The sequence below is a fragment of the Lissotriton helveticus genome, chromosome 4_1 (assembly GCF_964261635.1).
Source record: "Lissotriton helveticus chromosome 4_1, aLisHel1.1, whole genome shotgun sequence".
Classification (NCBI taxonomy): Eukaryota; Metazoa; Chordata; class Amphibia; order Caudata; family Salamandridae; genus Lissotriton; species Lissotriton helveticus.
In genome coordinates this window covers 361,396,618-361,412,593 of record NC_136063.1, presented here as the reverse complement: position 1 = coordinate 361,412,593, position 15,976 = coordinate 361,396,618, and the positions used below count along the sequence as shown (strand labels likewise).

General features: G+C 44.2%; 1 protein-coding gene across 1 annotated transcript in view; it reads left to right on the top strand.

Annotated features, from left to right (window-relative positions):
* Window positions 1-15,976, top strand: part of PKHD1L1 (PKHD1 like 1) — a 466,042-nt gene that overhangs the window by 287,631 nt on the left and 162,435 nt on the right. Inside the window, exons 52-54 of the mRNA XM_078686145.1 lie at window positions 8,472-8,601; window positions 11,056-11,174; window positions 15,336-15,465. Of these exons, the coding sequence (XP_078542271.1) occupies window positions 8,472-8,601; window positions 11,056-11,174; window positions 15,336-15,465 (379 nt within the window). The remainder of the gene's footprint in view (window positions 1-8,471; window positions 8,602-11,055; window positions 11,175-15,335; window positions 15,466-15,976) is intronic.

Genomic DNA, 15,976 nt, shown 5'->3' with positions numbered 1-15,976 from the left:
TTTGGGTGGAATAATCAAGCTTAAGACAATCTTGAATGATATCTTTTGTTAATTTCAGTTCTTCGGATTGCCATACCTTAGCCCATAATGTTAAAGGGGCAACGTGAATAATATCACTTATAAACTCGATTCCAACTTCTCCATGGCAAAATTTGTTCGATGTGCCCTTTGGGACAAATAATAAGCGTTTAACAAACTTGTTTTCCACAATTTGTATTTTTTCGCAATTATACGAACCCCAAACCCCTGCACCATAGATCATAGCAGAAACACACTTGGCTTTATATAATGATGTAATTTCTGCTACCCGTCGCTGACCTAATTTGCTAGCAAATCGAAAAAGGGCTTCAATTAACTGTGCAACCTTCTGAACCCGTGTTGTCAGCAAAGGTTCCCAGCTTAGTTTTTTATTAAAGAGGTTACCCAGATGACAGAAGTTATCCACTTTCTCAATAGTAGCATTCTTCACCACATATTTCCGTGTTTTAACATTTTTTTGACCACAGGTCATGGCAAAAGATTTGGTAAAATTTACACCTAATTCTAAGTTACCCATAAATGTATCAAAAGCATTCAGGGAGATCTGCATGCTATTAGGGGTAAGTGCCATTAAAACAGTGTCATCTGCATAGGACAACATTGGGATTCTTCTTCCATTTATCTTTGGAAAATCAGCAGATGTTTCTAACAAGAAACCCTCTAAACCGTTTGTATAGACCAAAAATAAAAAAGGTGCTAAAATGCATCCTTGTCGGACACCTTCAGTGGATAAAATAGGTTTTGATTTCTCTCCACCACGGCCGTATCTAACCCTGACCGTTGTGGCAGAATGTAACCTGCGGAGCAGGGTGATTAGTGGTTCTTCAAAACCCATAAAGTCCATCATACGCCATAATTTGTCCCTACATACTGTATCAAAGGCGCTGGACAAGTCCATGAATGCCAAGTGTATAGAACCATTCTTGGCACCCATGTACTTGCCCATAATCAAAGCGAGGTTCAGGCACTGCTCATTAGTTCCTTTCCCTTTCCTAAAACCGTATTGCGATTCTACAATTACCCCTGATGACTCAGCCCATGTTTCCAGCCGTGCCAATATCACCCTACCCATCAACTTACATGTTGAGTCTATTAGTGATATTGGCCTGTAACATTTTGGATCGTACTTGTCACCCTTTTTAAAAATTGGAACCAAAACGGCCTCTTTCCATGAGGTCGGAATAGGGCCAAGTATTAATGCCTTAAAAACATTCATAAGTAAGGGGGACCAAAATTCTCGATTACATTTAAAAAGGTCTAAAGGTATTGAGTCAGGGCCTGGGGCCTTTGAGGATGCCCCCTTAGTCAGAGCTAGCTCTACTTCTGCAAGCGTTATTGATTCACTAAGCTTCTTAGCCGAATCCACATCAACATAACGGGAATCATCCTCCTCAAAGGTAGCAGTATATAATATCTCTTTGGGATTAAAAATTTTGTTGTAATGAGTTACCCAGGTTTCCTCTGGTAAATGAACTCGGATGGTATTTTCATCCCCTGATTTTAAAAAGGGCCTATTTATTACTTCCCAAAAGAGTCTATTGTCCCTTAAATCAACTGCCTTATCTAAATCTTCCCATGCTTTGGACTTCAGTTCATTTTTCCTTTTTCTAATTGCCTGCCTATATTGTTTCCTAGCTAGTATAACCATATTTCTATCTCTAGGATTTTGGCGCAAAGCTTTAGTTAAAATAGTTTGGGCTGCAGAGCATTCAGTGTTGAACCATTTGGGCCCCTGATCTTGATTCTTCCCCCCTACCTTTACTAATAAATGTGTATTAACATTTTCCATTAACTTCTCGAAGCTAGTGATTATATGGACTGGGTCAGGATTAAATGATAGGCAGGTATCTATCTGAGCCACATTATCCTTAAAAATATCCATCTCCAGTTGCCTCACCGCTACTTTATTCCATTTCACAGTAATACCCTGATTCTTAGTATATACTATGGGTTGTTCCTGATACAATTTTGGATCTGAAGCAATAGTAAAACTCAGGGTCAGGGGGTTATGGTCGCTAGCCGGATTCACCTCAATTTTAAAATCCTTTAGATAATTTAAAAAATCCATGGATACTATTGCAAAATCAATTGTGCTTGTTCTGCCCCTTGTGCCCTGAAAAGTGGGTATATTCACATTACCCGAAAAGCTATTCACCTCGAGAATGCATAAATTATTATTTATTAGAATACTGTTTAAGGCCTCACCTTGTTTTGTATGGGAAAAATGGGCCATAGGATGGTCATTTAAGTCCATCATCCCACAGGCTTTGGACCCACTAAATTTGCACAGCTCACAATTAAAATCACCTAACCACATAATGAGGAGGGGGAAGACTCTATCTCTCACTTTAGCTATCTCTTCCTGCAAATTATCTATAATTTCCGTTACATTAGGGTCAAATATATTGTAATACCAATTAATAAGAAGAACAGTTTCTATGAAAAGGTTCTTAATAGTAAATAATTGGTACCAAGGTCTTTCCACCACTAAGTTAACGATTCTTAGATTATGTTTTACAGAGATTGCTGTCATAAGTCCACCCTTAGCTCGCCCTGAATTTGATGGTATTGCTGGAGTGTTAAAAGCTTGAAAACCATCCAAACTCAAATCCACTATGCTCCAGGTCTCCTGTAAACAGACTAAATCAAAGGAATCTACAAATTCTACCCAGGCCGGATCATCCACTCTTTGAGCAAAACCCGCTATATTCCAAGAAAGTACACAGAAATTACTAACCTTCTCACAAGTATTGCAAACCTTCTCACAATTACCCTCTTTTTCCACTTGCAATCCATCTGGGAAAAGGGCTTGGGCACATTGATCTGCCTTAGTTCCTATGCTATTAGTTCCCAGGTCAGCAGCCTCATGTACCTCACTTATGTGGGTATCCTTATCAACATTTCCCACATCCAATTCCTTGCCCGTGTTTGTAGGTCTACAGATAATTCTGCTATCCCCCCACCTTGAATCAAAATCGTTTGTTCGATATTTAGTTAAAAGGAGTCAATCATTTAAATTTAATGGAGTCAAAGGGTAGAACATATTTGACAGTGGAATATTCCAAAATTCCCTAGGATCAGTCGGATAATGATTATTTGGATCAGAGTGCAAATTTGGGTAATTTACTCTAGGGTGGAATCTAGAATTTCTATTTGAATAGTTGAAAATTGGTTTGTCTGTGGGTGGTTTATGATGTTGGTTAAAATTTAAACCATATCTCTGCCGATGTTTATTTGATGGAAACATCATATTTTCTGGGTAGAAATATGTCAGGCTTTGTGTGGAAACTCCACCCTCATTGCTACCAACAAACCAATCATTTAAATAAGGTACCACCCTATGGTCCTTAAAATTCACTATAATCAAGTCACCATCTATATCCTTAGGGCGTATCCCTACCCATTGGCATCTCCTAACCAATGTAATATCCCCATTCAAATGTGCAGGTAATGGTCTGTTCGTGCGCAACCAATGAATCACTTTGTTTTTTAAACTTGTATTTGATTCAGTATCCCCCTCCCCTACTACTGGGACTCCCGTTAGAACAATAACAAAGCCAAAGGATTCTGGGGGTAATTGTACCGTATTTTTGTATTGTAATTTGGCCTAGTTAATGTACGTTGTTTTTGGAGTGGTTGCTTTATCAATTTGGGTAGGCTTCAAGACCATAGCAGACGCTTTTTCTTTTTCCATATTTTTTGCAGCTGAAGTTACTTGTATATTTGATGAAGGGGGAGGGTTTTTAATTGCAGCTGAATTCTTTAATTTATGAGGGCAATTATGTTGACTAGAGGGTTTACTAGTATTTTGTTCCCTCGGCTTAATAGCCGGGGTAGTTGGTGTTACATTCCCTCGAGATATAGATTGGGGAAGGAGACAGTCTAACTTTTCCTCCAGCCTTTTTAACCTTTCTACAACTGGAAGGAAAAGAGCCTTTAACATTTTTTCAAGCGCTACCAGGAGCTCAGCATTAGAGATATTTTTGTCCTCCCCATCTACCTTCCTTTGTGTTATTTCTCCTCCCTCTGATACCTTATCCCCCACATCCGCTAGCGGAGTTGCTCTAGGAGATGCCATCTCAGAGGGTTTCCATGGATTGAGAAAGCTACTTTTATTTTTATTTTTGCCTCCCTTCCTCCTTCTTTTTCTGACTGGGGAGGATACACCGTTTTTACGCTTTTGACCATGGTGTACCTTAATCGTTTCAGCGGAAGGGGGAGAAGGAAGCAACGAAATAACCTCTGTTTGTATCTTCAATGGGGGAGGAATAGCATTAGTGTGACAATGCATTTCAATTTCCTGGGGTAACGGGGTGTTAAGATCTATAAGATTATTTGATATTACAGTGGACAAGTCGCTCAAACTTTCCGCTGTCATACTTTCCGCTGTCATACCTCGGGCCCCCAGAGGTGGCTGACTATCCAGAAAAATTAAAGGTATGCTATCTGTATTAAAAAGCTCTGCATCCATATCAGCCTGTTCTACTATGGATGCAGAAAGTATCCCTTTATTAATGGGAGAAGCCTGTCTTTTAAATGCCTCGACAGATAAACGCCGTTCGGCCCTTTTTTCCGCCAATAACAGTTCACGGTCAATATCTTTAGTGACTTTAGAAAAGAATTTATCTAAGGGGCCGAGTATAGAAATACTCACACGGTCAGGAAGGGAATTAGGGGTAGAAGCAGACATCCTTTAACAGACTATAAAAGTAAATGCAGGAAAAATTAAAATAACAGTATATTAATTAAAAACAAGAAGTATCAGTGAGGGTAACAGATATGCGGGACAACAATTTACCCGCATAGGATTCTAGTCCACTTATCAGAGCGGTGGCCCAGCCCGGCCTCCTTCGGCCTCCGACGGCCACAGACGGTCCCGCCCTTGTCCCGGGCTTCTCCCGGGCGCACACCCGCGCGCTCCCGCGCAGCGGAATCCTAGTGCAAAAATAAAGGAGGAGGAGGTGGGGCAGGGGGCGTGGCAGTCAGGGAGAGCGACCCAGGTGTTGTGGGTTGACCTCACGCAGGGGCTCCTGGAACTTAGAGTCCCTGCGGGTCCGCTCGCAGCCCTGTACTTGCCTGCCAAAGCCCAAAAGTCCAGAGTCCAAGAACAGAGCCCCACTCTGTGCTCAAGGCGCCTCTCTCCACACCGCGAAGCGGGACCCGCGGAGCGGGTCCGGCGAGGAGCTGCGGCAGAAGAGAAACACCGCAGGTGCAGGGAACAGCCCACAGCAAAGTCCAGGCAAACAAGGTATCCCACGTAGATCAGGCGGGAAGCTGCTTTCAAGTGCTAGGGCGGGGTCGTGGCAGTCAGGGAGAGCGACCCAGGTGTTGTGGGTTGACCTCACGCAGGGGCTCCTGGAACTTAGAGTCCCTGCGGGTCCGCTCGCAGCCCTGTACTTGCCTGCCAAAGCCCAAAAGTCCGGAGTCCAAGAACAGAGCCCCACTCTGTGCTCAAGGCGCCCCTCTCCACACCGCGAAGCGGGACCCGCGGAGCGGGTCCGGCGAGGAGCTGCGGCAGAAGAGAAACACCGCAGGTGCAGGGAACAGCCCACAGCAAAGTCCAGGCAAACAAGGTATCCCACGTAGATCAGGCGGGAAGCTGCTTTCAAGTGCTAGGGCGGGGGGCGTGGCAGTCAGGGAGAGCGACCCAGGTGTTGTGGGTTGACCTCACGCAGGGGCTCCTGGAACTTAGAGTCCCTGCGGGTCTGCTCGCAGCCCTGTACTTGCCTGCCAAAGCCCAAAAGTCCGGAGTCCAAGAACAGAGCCCCACTCTGTGCTCAAGGCGCCTCTCTCCACACCGCGAAGCGGGTCCGGCGAGGAGCTGCGGTAGAAGAGAAACACCGCAGGTGCAGGGAACAGCCCACAGCAAAGTCCAGGCAAACAAGGTATGCCACGTAGATCAGGCGGGAAGCTGCTTTCAAGTGCTAGGGCGGGGGGCGTGGCAGTCAGGGAGAGCGACCCAGGTGTTGTGGGTTGACCTCACGCAGGGGCTCCTGGAACTTAGAGTCCCTGCGGGTCCGCTCGCAGCCCTGTACTTGCCTGCCAAAGCCCAAAAGTCCGGAGTCCAAGAACAGAGCCCCACTCTGTGCTCAAGGCGCCTCTCTCCACACCGCGAAGCGGGACCCGCGGAGCGGGTCCGGCGAGGAGCTGCGGCAGAAGAGAAACACCGCAGGTGCAGGGAACAGCCCACAGCAAAGTCCAGGCAAACAAGGTATCAACCACTCACATCCTTACAAGCAATAAAATGGACCTAAATATCCTATCTAACTGCGTATCAATTTCACCCTTATCATTGCTAGCAAAACCAAAAAACAGATGTGTATCTCTGCAATTAACAGCTTACATAAAATCTCTCATTAGGCACTCAGTCAGGTTCCCGAAAAGCTTGCTGTTTCAAGGTGGGTATCATAAATATCCAGGGCAATGTTAATCTGATACTAGAACAAAGTGATTCCTGTCTCCAGGCATTCTTTCATCCTTCGATATTGTGGATCGTGTGTGGCTATTGTTAGTTCTTTAGTACCACATTGGTTTTCGAGGCATGGTGCTGACCTGTTTTGTTTCCTTGGTCTCAAAAAACGTATAAAGATTGCATGTCGCACTTCAGCCTCCCCTGTAGCTTTATGTGGTGTACTGCAGGACTCCATACTGTCTACCTCGTTTTTCAATCTATACTTGATCCACTAAGTTCTCTGTGTAAGGGTACAGAGTCACGTTTCATCTGGTGGCACCAGGGTCAGACTGGCTGTAGCGGGCATCAGGCGATTTCCCAGGAGGCTGGAAGGGTGGGGGCCGGTTTTGCAGGGATGGGGGTTGCTTTTGTTGCTGGGGGCCAGTTTTGGAGTGGTGCTGCAATATCGGTCCCCTGAAACAAATGTAGAAGTGCTTCACACTTGCAAAACACCCCTGACCTTGGAGGTTGGTCCGACACAATTGCCAGGGCCGCTTTGGGTTCCCAGTATGGCCCTGGATGGCAAACAGGTTTACAATAAAATATCATTGATAAAGGATATCTTTGGATTGTGCTATAGATGTCATCGAGCCAACATTTTTTCTGGTCTCATCAAGACTAAATAAAATGGATTCTGATCTATTTAAAGAACTGGCAACAGCAGATTTCTTTCCTTCTTACTCATTTGTCTCTTTAGGATTCATATTTGAAATTGCCTTTTATTGGTACCCCCTATTAAAAAGACACCAAAACTGTAAACTTCGCCTTTAATAAATTAAGCATTTATTTACTCCTTACTGGCAAACGTTTGTTGTGCACAGTTTGATTTTATCACAGTTAGACTTTGGCATGCCACAATCATCCTCTGAAAGCCAACGTCCATGCTACAACCAGTCCCTTAACATTATCATCACCTTACCATCATCCACTGATTGATCTATTAAGATGAGAGCTAAGTTCAGGCTGGGTTGTCCTGAAAACAAAGACCAACATCATCACAATCCCTCCCACTTCCTAAACTTGCTCAACACTTCCATGCATAGCAAGAACACACTACTAAAATAAACTCATCTCTTTAGACCCACCCAAAAACAAGGCCAGTGGGTTTCAGGAGTGGCCACAACCTTCTTGAAAAGTGTAAATCAGAACCAAAGGGCATCAGAGCTCATTACAGGAAGACTGTTACAATAGATGAACCCTTACTGTTTGTTACATTGGAACGGCGCTACTGGGAACAGGTTATAGACGGCAATCAGGCAACACTCGTGTCTAGCTAAGGACATGCATGCATGATTCACTCAGTTATAAGTTTTATTTTGTGCTTCGTTGTGGTACAACGAGCGAATTGCCACATCACCAGTAGGTGGTAATGTGGACCTGATTCTTTAAGGAAGCACCATCCAGACATGTTGTCGGTTCCTTAGCTAGGTATCTCACCCGTCTGCTCGTCTCTTCGTCTTTGTTCTGCTTCAAGGGTTGTCTAGTGAATGCCCTCCCTCTGCTTGGAGGCGTAACTGACAAGAGGTGTAGGTAAGGAATAATGCTCAAGGGGGTGTCAAAGACATGCTGAGAAGAGATGTTTCTATCAGACATGCAATGGATTGTAACTGATGTCCCAACAAATTAACTGCGCTTTGCTGTAGAGACCAACTAGGAATGTAGTGGCATGTAGAGACTGTCCCAACAATCAAGCTGTCCTATTCTGTAGAAATGAACTAGGAATGCAATACTGGTATAAACCAACGCCCCAAGTGAATAATGATGCTGACTTTCAATGTTCACAGCCAGTTTCACGTCCAATCGTCATTGCCCAGTGGAGTTTGTTTTGTCAAAAAAATGTAGTAATCCTTACTGTTGTTAAAGAATGTCTGCAATTTATAGCATATCAGCAATAAGTATGAAACATTTCTCTGTATGTATTTTCTACTCACTCATGCCCACATGCTTAAGTTGACTCCATGTGTACTCTTGCTCCCAATAGGGCGGCCGGTTAATAGGAGGCTGGGAGAATGACCCATTCCAAGGAGAACTGCACATCATCCTGAAAGGAAACCACTCGACGCCTGAATCAGTCTTGCCAGATGGACCCATTGAAGGGTCAAAAGTATTAGGTAAACAATGGGAGTTTTTACGAAAGCGGTAAAACATTTGTGCTCAGAAAGGGTACCTTATTTCTCTCGACTGTTTAAAGTAGAGAGAAATAATGAACCGCAGGGATCCTGGTTGTAACATGCTATTCGGAGACTAGTGCAGCCGTCATCACCACATTAGTATTTCAGGAAATCATTTCGAATAAAGGCATTTTTTTAGAAACACTGCTTCTCATTCCTATACAGTCAGAAATATGCACCCACAGATTTCCGACCTCACATTAATGCATATTTACAACTCTGGAGTTCACAAACCTTTACTAGCTTGGACGTAAACACCTGCACAGGAAGCAGCTTTCCATGTGTAAACTAAAGAGATTTGAGAATTCCTTTTTTGCATGCAGAAATATTCATTGTGTCAACTGTTTTTCTTTTTTTCTTAGAGGGAAAAAAATCCCTTTTCAGAAATGTCCATCCCCTGCCTCACAACTAATTAGGGAGTATTTTTTTTCGGAGTTTTTTATATAGCACGAAATTGACCCAAAGGAATAAGGAATCAGAGCGCTTTACACGAGCACCAGTTGCGTTACATAAGGGTATTCATGTACCCCTTTCCTCCTGGATTTAATCCATATCATGACAAGAGTACAACTCTGACCATGTTCTAGGTGGGAGGGAGTCAGGAAATGATTTGTAAATACCCACAAATGGGATAGGTTGCGTCTGTTCACAAACGTTCAGCATCTCATGGGCTGCGGAGGCTATTTTTACGCCACTGATTTTCCTCACTGATGGGGGCTGCTTAATCATCCAAAACGTGGTGCAGAGCTAAGAGCAGGCAGCAGATACCGAAGTGAACATTTTCAAGGGAGACTGGAGAGTGGGGCCTCTTGCCATCCGTGCATCAAACCTCACCCGAGCATCATAAGTAGGTAAGCACCCAGCTGCCTCCGCTGCGCCAGGTACTTGACCCCTCTAAGATTAATGTAAATTATTTTACTCCATTCATTTGACACACATTATATCCGTCAAGCACGTCATTGCCGGTTCCTTTGGGGTTCTTTCATCTGACACGAAATCCTATAGGGAGGGGACCGTTTATTTTTTATGACTTGTGGACTACACTCCTCGCATTTTCTCTGGGAAACAATTCAGGTAGTTGGAGCTACGCACACTAAATGTTAATTATTTAGGAGGCTGTAGTGCATACCGGCCTCGATTTTGAGGGTATTTATGACTCCATGAAAAAGAGCACATGCTTATTATAATCCCACCTCATCGGGTCAATTCACCAAACCAGCTTTCCATAGGATTTTGTTCTTCAATGAGGGTTTCTTGTTGATGTTTTTAATTTGTTGAAAGATAAAACATTGGAAGTATTGTGAGGCGGGAAAGCTGAAGTCTGAAAATATTGCAGTGTGGCTACTACTGGGTGAGATCATGAGGGCAAATACCCAGGCAGGACAGATGGCACATGCAGAGAGTGTTTCCACACACATATTGAGAAGGAAAGGCATTCACCAGCTACTGCATGAGGATGCACACAGGGATACTCATCACGCGCACAAATCAAGTATAATGTTTGCTACGCCTTGAATAGTTAGTGAGAATAGTCTGTACATGAAATTCACCTGGGACGATGGGTCAGTGAATGTCCCCTCGGTTATCCACAAATGCGGTTAAGTGAAGGCTTCAAGTTTCAATCCCAACAAGGCGGCTCTGCTTTACATTCTCCTGAGGGCGGTGAATAACTACCGTACATTGGGTAATAGTTACTCATTGGGTGGCACCTCAAATAATGGTTGTCTTTTTTGCCTCCGTGGGTGTTATTTGTTTCACAAATTCTAAGGGATACCTACCTTCAGTTTCCATGTAACTGGCGAATTAGGAAGTTTATTAGCAGGTCTCTTCGTAAGATTGGTATACGATCAATGATGGTTTAGAAATCCGCAGCTGTGCATTTTCGATAATGGTTTGTCTTTTTTTTTTTTTGGTATGTGGGTGTGCTAGTGCTCATGCAGAAATCTTGACAGAGTTCCCACACCTGCCCACACTTTGGAAGGTCCCCAAATCTCCAAAGCATTTTACTCCCTCCCAGTTAGTGGAATGCTAGGGGTCTGCCACCTCAGGAATGGCTCACTTCTGCATACTTCCACCAAATAAAATCCCCTCAGTCACACGGGGCAAATGATTCAGTAATCATATAAAATAATATACATATTTACATTTGTCGAAAGAAAAATGGCTAAATTAGCAAACGTCTTGGGATACCTGCTTCAGAACTCTGAATCACCACAGCAGGAAAAAGTAACTATATGTGGTGATAAATTGTGTTACCGTGCAGCATACGATGATCAGCCCCTTGGGTAATGTATAGGGTATGGAACCTTCGAATACAAGCATAATAATTACTGGGTACGGGGACTTACAGCCAGTGTTACGCTGGAGCATAACCCTCTATTTTCTGATCTGCAGGGGTGTTTGGTGGACTGGATCTTCATGGAATTCCCCGCTCTGTGTACAAAACAAAATTGTCAGAAACAGCCTTGGCCGGATCAATAAACATATCTTTGGTGGATGAAGTGGACTGGAAGGTGGGTAACTGATAACTGCACAGTCGCGCTTTGTATACGTGGGGGGGTTTTGATGTTCACTTTCAGTCCAGGATGGCTATGTTCTATAGAATATTTTCTTGCAAAGTTCATCGTGCTTCCTTTACCACCTAGCTACATGGCCACTATCTTTTTTCAGTATACACATCATGCCTCTTTACATCCACTTTAACCATTTTAGTATGGTTTTCCATCCCTCATTACATAAAAAATTATAAATCTTTTATCAAGTCAGCAATGCTGTCATAAATGAAGCTCATCACCGCCAGCCCTGGTGCTACCCGAGTGCATGGCTGTAATTCTTGCTGATCCTCCTTGGCCTCTCCCACAGAACATGACTTCATCCCTCAAGTCCACTCCCATATGGAGAACAGCCATGCACCTAACAAATACACTGCTCAATATTTGCCTAACAATGTGCTGTTTGTATTCTGTGTAATTTCGGCCTTACTGCATGAGCTTCTAAATATTGCAATGGATCCCACTAAGGGTGGAGTCAGGGGGGCGAGACATATTTATGTAGGATTTGAAAACATAAATATGGGCCTTGCAATCTGTATGCCATTCTTCTATGAGTAATGCAGTGTCACTGGTGGTAACCTCCATTACACCTGACAGTTCAAAAACCCCTGCATATGTTGAGCACTGTTAGAAATGGAATTTCTGGTTGGCTAGGGTATACACCTAAGCCAGGCAGAACACACCACTCTATCAGGATAAGGGAGTTACACATATTAGATAACCCCGGCTCACTCCCTTGGTAGCATGGCAGAGCAGTTAGACTTATCCCAGAGGCAATGTGTAAAGCATTTGCGAAACACACACACACACACATACTGGTGACCCACTAGGCACACCACAAAAGAGACTCCACACAAGGTTATATAAAAATATCTCATTTATTGTATATAAAACACATAGACCACAATCACATAAATCCCTTTGCCAACCAGGCAATTGTCATAACATCACAATTAATGCATAAAGTAAATACTTGTAGATAGCACAGCATACAAATACCCTTACTGCCCATATAAGGTGAATCCTGAAATAATGCTTGTTATCCTGACAGGCCAAGGCGAAACCGACATACATTAGAACACTTCAGGGCCTAACATGCAGGTTAGGTCATACATAAATCATGGCTACTGGGCATACTATACCAGTCTTGGAAATGTGAGTAAACATAACCTACAGCACAACATCAGGACATAAATTTGAAGCAATTAGGTAATGAAGAGAACAGTAGCGGTCGGCAGTAGGAGTTACTGCAGGGCGGTGACGTGGGCAGGGGGAGGGGCAGGGTGGGGGTTAGTAATGTATGGAATACAGAGTTTTACAGGTAAGTAAGCATTAAAAAAAATAATACGAATTTCGTTGCGCGCACTGCATCACATTTGATGATGCATTGCGCGCATTGCAATTTGTTTAATTTATTTAAATGTTTACTTACCTGTAAAACTCCGTAATCCATACATTACTACCCCCCACCCTGCCCCTCCCCCTGCCCACATCACCGCCCTGCAGTAACTCTTACTGCCGACCGCTACTGGAAAAGAAAACATGCATCAACATACATCGCTAGAATAGAAATCACCAACTCAATTACAGGGCGCCAATACACATGTGCTCCTATCAGGCATTATATGGTAATTCGTGCACCCCAAATGTAGGTTACTGGGCCATATGCCTACCTACAACAGTGAATATGGTAATTCTCCTCCTTCAAGAAAGTGGGGAGCTGCCATCAATGTCTCACCCCTTACTGTCACAGCCAACAGGTTCTGCTCCCCACGTGAGGATTGCATCTATAGCAGGCGTGGGAGACCTCCCTTGGTCTGTCCTGCTGCCCGTGTTCAGAATAAACAAAGTCAGCTACCAGTGAGAGCCAGTGCAGCTGCCAACACTGTGAGGACCCAGCTCCTCTCTGGCCGACCGGGACGCCCGTGATCCGGGCAAAGACAAACACGGCCGCCCTGTCAATGACAGTGAGGCGACCTCTCTGGGTCCCCCATGGCAGGATTTTAATGAGTGCAGCTGCTACGATTTAGCTCTGTGTGAGAGCTGGGCTGTCCATGAGGTCACGTCTGACCTGGGCGTCAGCTGTGGTGAAGCAATCTACATGGGAGTGGGTGATCCTGCACCAGGGAGCTCCTCACAAAAATTAAGCAACATGCTGGATGTCCTGTCAGGAGATCTGGCGGCGTCTCCTCCACAGTGGCTCCGGTAAGACAATGCTGGCATCTCTCTTCCACTGATTTAGGGCCCTGTGTGGGCCTTGCAGGTATGCCAGCAACACAGGGAACGATAGAGCGCTTCACACTCTCCGACAACAAAGGAGAGTGCTCACCATGTGCTGGTGGGACCACAACGCCAGCACCTCTGACTTTCAATCGGAGCACAAGTTCTCGTGGAGAGAAGAGCACTTCCGATCGTGTGGCAAGGCTCTCTGTTAGGAAGAGCATTTCTCCTTGGGTGCTCCAGCAGCCAAGGGATTATGATGGCCGGACTCACGAGTCCCAAGGCTGTTTCTAGGCTGGGTCCAGAATTTCTGCAGTCCTACAGGATAGGGGGCGAGCCGACAAGCCCCTAGAGAGCACTGGGGTATCAAGGAAAGTAAGCAGGCAGTCCAAATGGCGGTTCCTCCTGGCAGCACAGCACTCCCTTGGTGCAATATGTAGAGGCGGCAGCATCTGGCTACAAGTTCCACACAGTGTGTAAAATCATGGGGTCACAGCCCTTGTACTTATAACCACAAAGTCTTTGCTCTGGGGGCACTTCAAACAATTTTAGAAGTGCACAACTCTCACATTCAATCTGCTTTCACCAATAAGCAGGATTTATCACCACTATACCAAACATGGCCATGCTACCACTTTCATATCAGAAATTACCACTGAAACACACATTAGGGAATTTCCAATGCAAACCTATGAGAGGAGCAGCCTCACAACAGTGAGAAGCCAAATAGGCTATTTGTCACTACCAGGACATCCCACACAACAAAGGCACATGTCCTGCCTTTTACCTACACAGCACCCTGCCCACAAGGCTACTTAGGGCCTAGCTTAGGGGTGACCTATATGCAGTAGATGCCCGTGGAGGGAGGTCTGCGGGGCGGTGGGGATGGGCACCCAGGGTGGTGGGTAGTAAACTATGGAATACGGGCAAACACAGGTAAGTAAACAAACAAATGAATAAAACAAATGTAATTGCATGCTCTCCATTGTCAAATGTGATGCAGCGCATGCAACGAAATGTTTTATTTATTTATTTGTTTACTTACCTCTGTTCGGCCCTATTCCGTCGTTTACTACCACCCACCCTGCCCCTCCCCCGCCCCACCGTCCCGCGGAACTCCCTCCACGGGCCGCTACTGCCTCTATGCCTATTTGTAGTAAAAGGGGAGTTTCAGACTTGACAAACACTTTAAATGCCACTACACTGTGACAGTAAACTGCGCACACCGGGCCTGGTGCGGCACAGGGCTGAGACAGGTTTGAAAGTATACTACTGTGGGTGGCGCAAGCATTTTATTTTACAGGTCCTTGGTATATCGGATACCACTGTCCATGGGACTTCCAGGTAAATTAAATATGCCAAACAGGTCTAGGACAATCTTACCAAGTTACAGGAGAGAGCATGTGCACTTTAGCACCGATCTGCAGTGGTAAATTGCCCAGAGTCATAAAACCAATAAAAACAGGTAAGAGAAAATACAGGAGGAAGGCAACAATTTCTGGGATAACCCTGCAAAACGGCCTGCCAACAAGCAGAAATGTGCAAACTCAGATTTGCTCATGCTGCTTTACAGGCAATGCATTTTTATAATTGATAATTGGAAAACAAGCCATTGGCCTTTTGCAAAGTTGTTCTGACTAGCAAAAGCACTGCATGTGGGAAATTCATATCTGCTTCACGCATCAAAACAAATCTTCATATTTGTTCAATGCACATTCAGTTGCATAAGTTGTGCTTGCATATTGCAAATGTTTGTGGAATCTACTAAGCTTTTTAAAAACTTATATGGAGTTAGGAGTAATTCAAATGCCAAATAGACACATTTAGGAATGTCCTTTTCAAATAAGCTATCAAACTTCAAGTACATCTGTTTTCAAATCTGATTTTAAAATGTTTCCTCAGGTGGGAGAGGACATTCTGATCACCACCACCAGCTATGATGCTTGGCAGACAGAAACTAGAAGGATTGTTAGTGTCTCACCCGACAGAAGAATCCTCACTCTAAATCAGTCTCTTTCTTTCCGCCACATTGGTAAGTGCCAACCACTGTAATGTATTTGTGTAGCTACTAGCGTGAGATGTAATGTAAGGCTTCGTACAAGTAGTCATGGTTGCATAGATGGCAGAAAAGTTTTGTAAAATTGAAAAGTCTTGTTTTACACAGACCTGGGTGGAGTTTGCTGAGTTCCGCTGCTATGCGTAACTCCGTGAAGTGACCAAAAAAAATTAAAGTTGGCGAGTGCGAGCCGGATTTCACGCCCAGGACTTTTAAGACCCATCGCCAGCATGCTTAGTAGGACAGGGCGAGCGCGCATATTATAAGCCAATCCTTTCAACAAGCCATGAATTCACATCAATATCATCTACTGGTGTTCATATAATTTTCATATAATTTTTAATTTCATTGTAATTGTTACTAATGGCCTCTTTGTGTTGCAACATTTAAACTAGAAACTAGATAAAAATAATACCAACAATGTATTCATTTAAGTAGATAGGCACTTTACTGAAAGATGGTGGCGAGCATTTTTCCTCGTACCTGT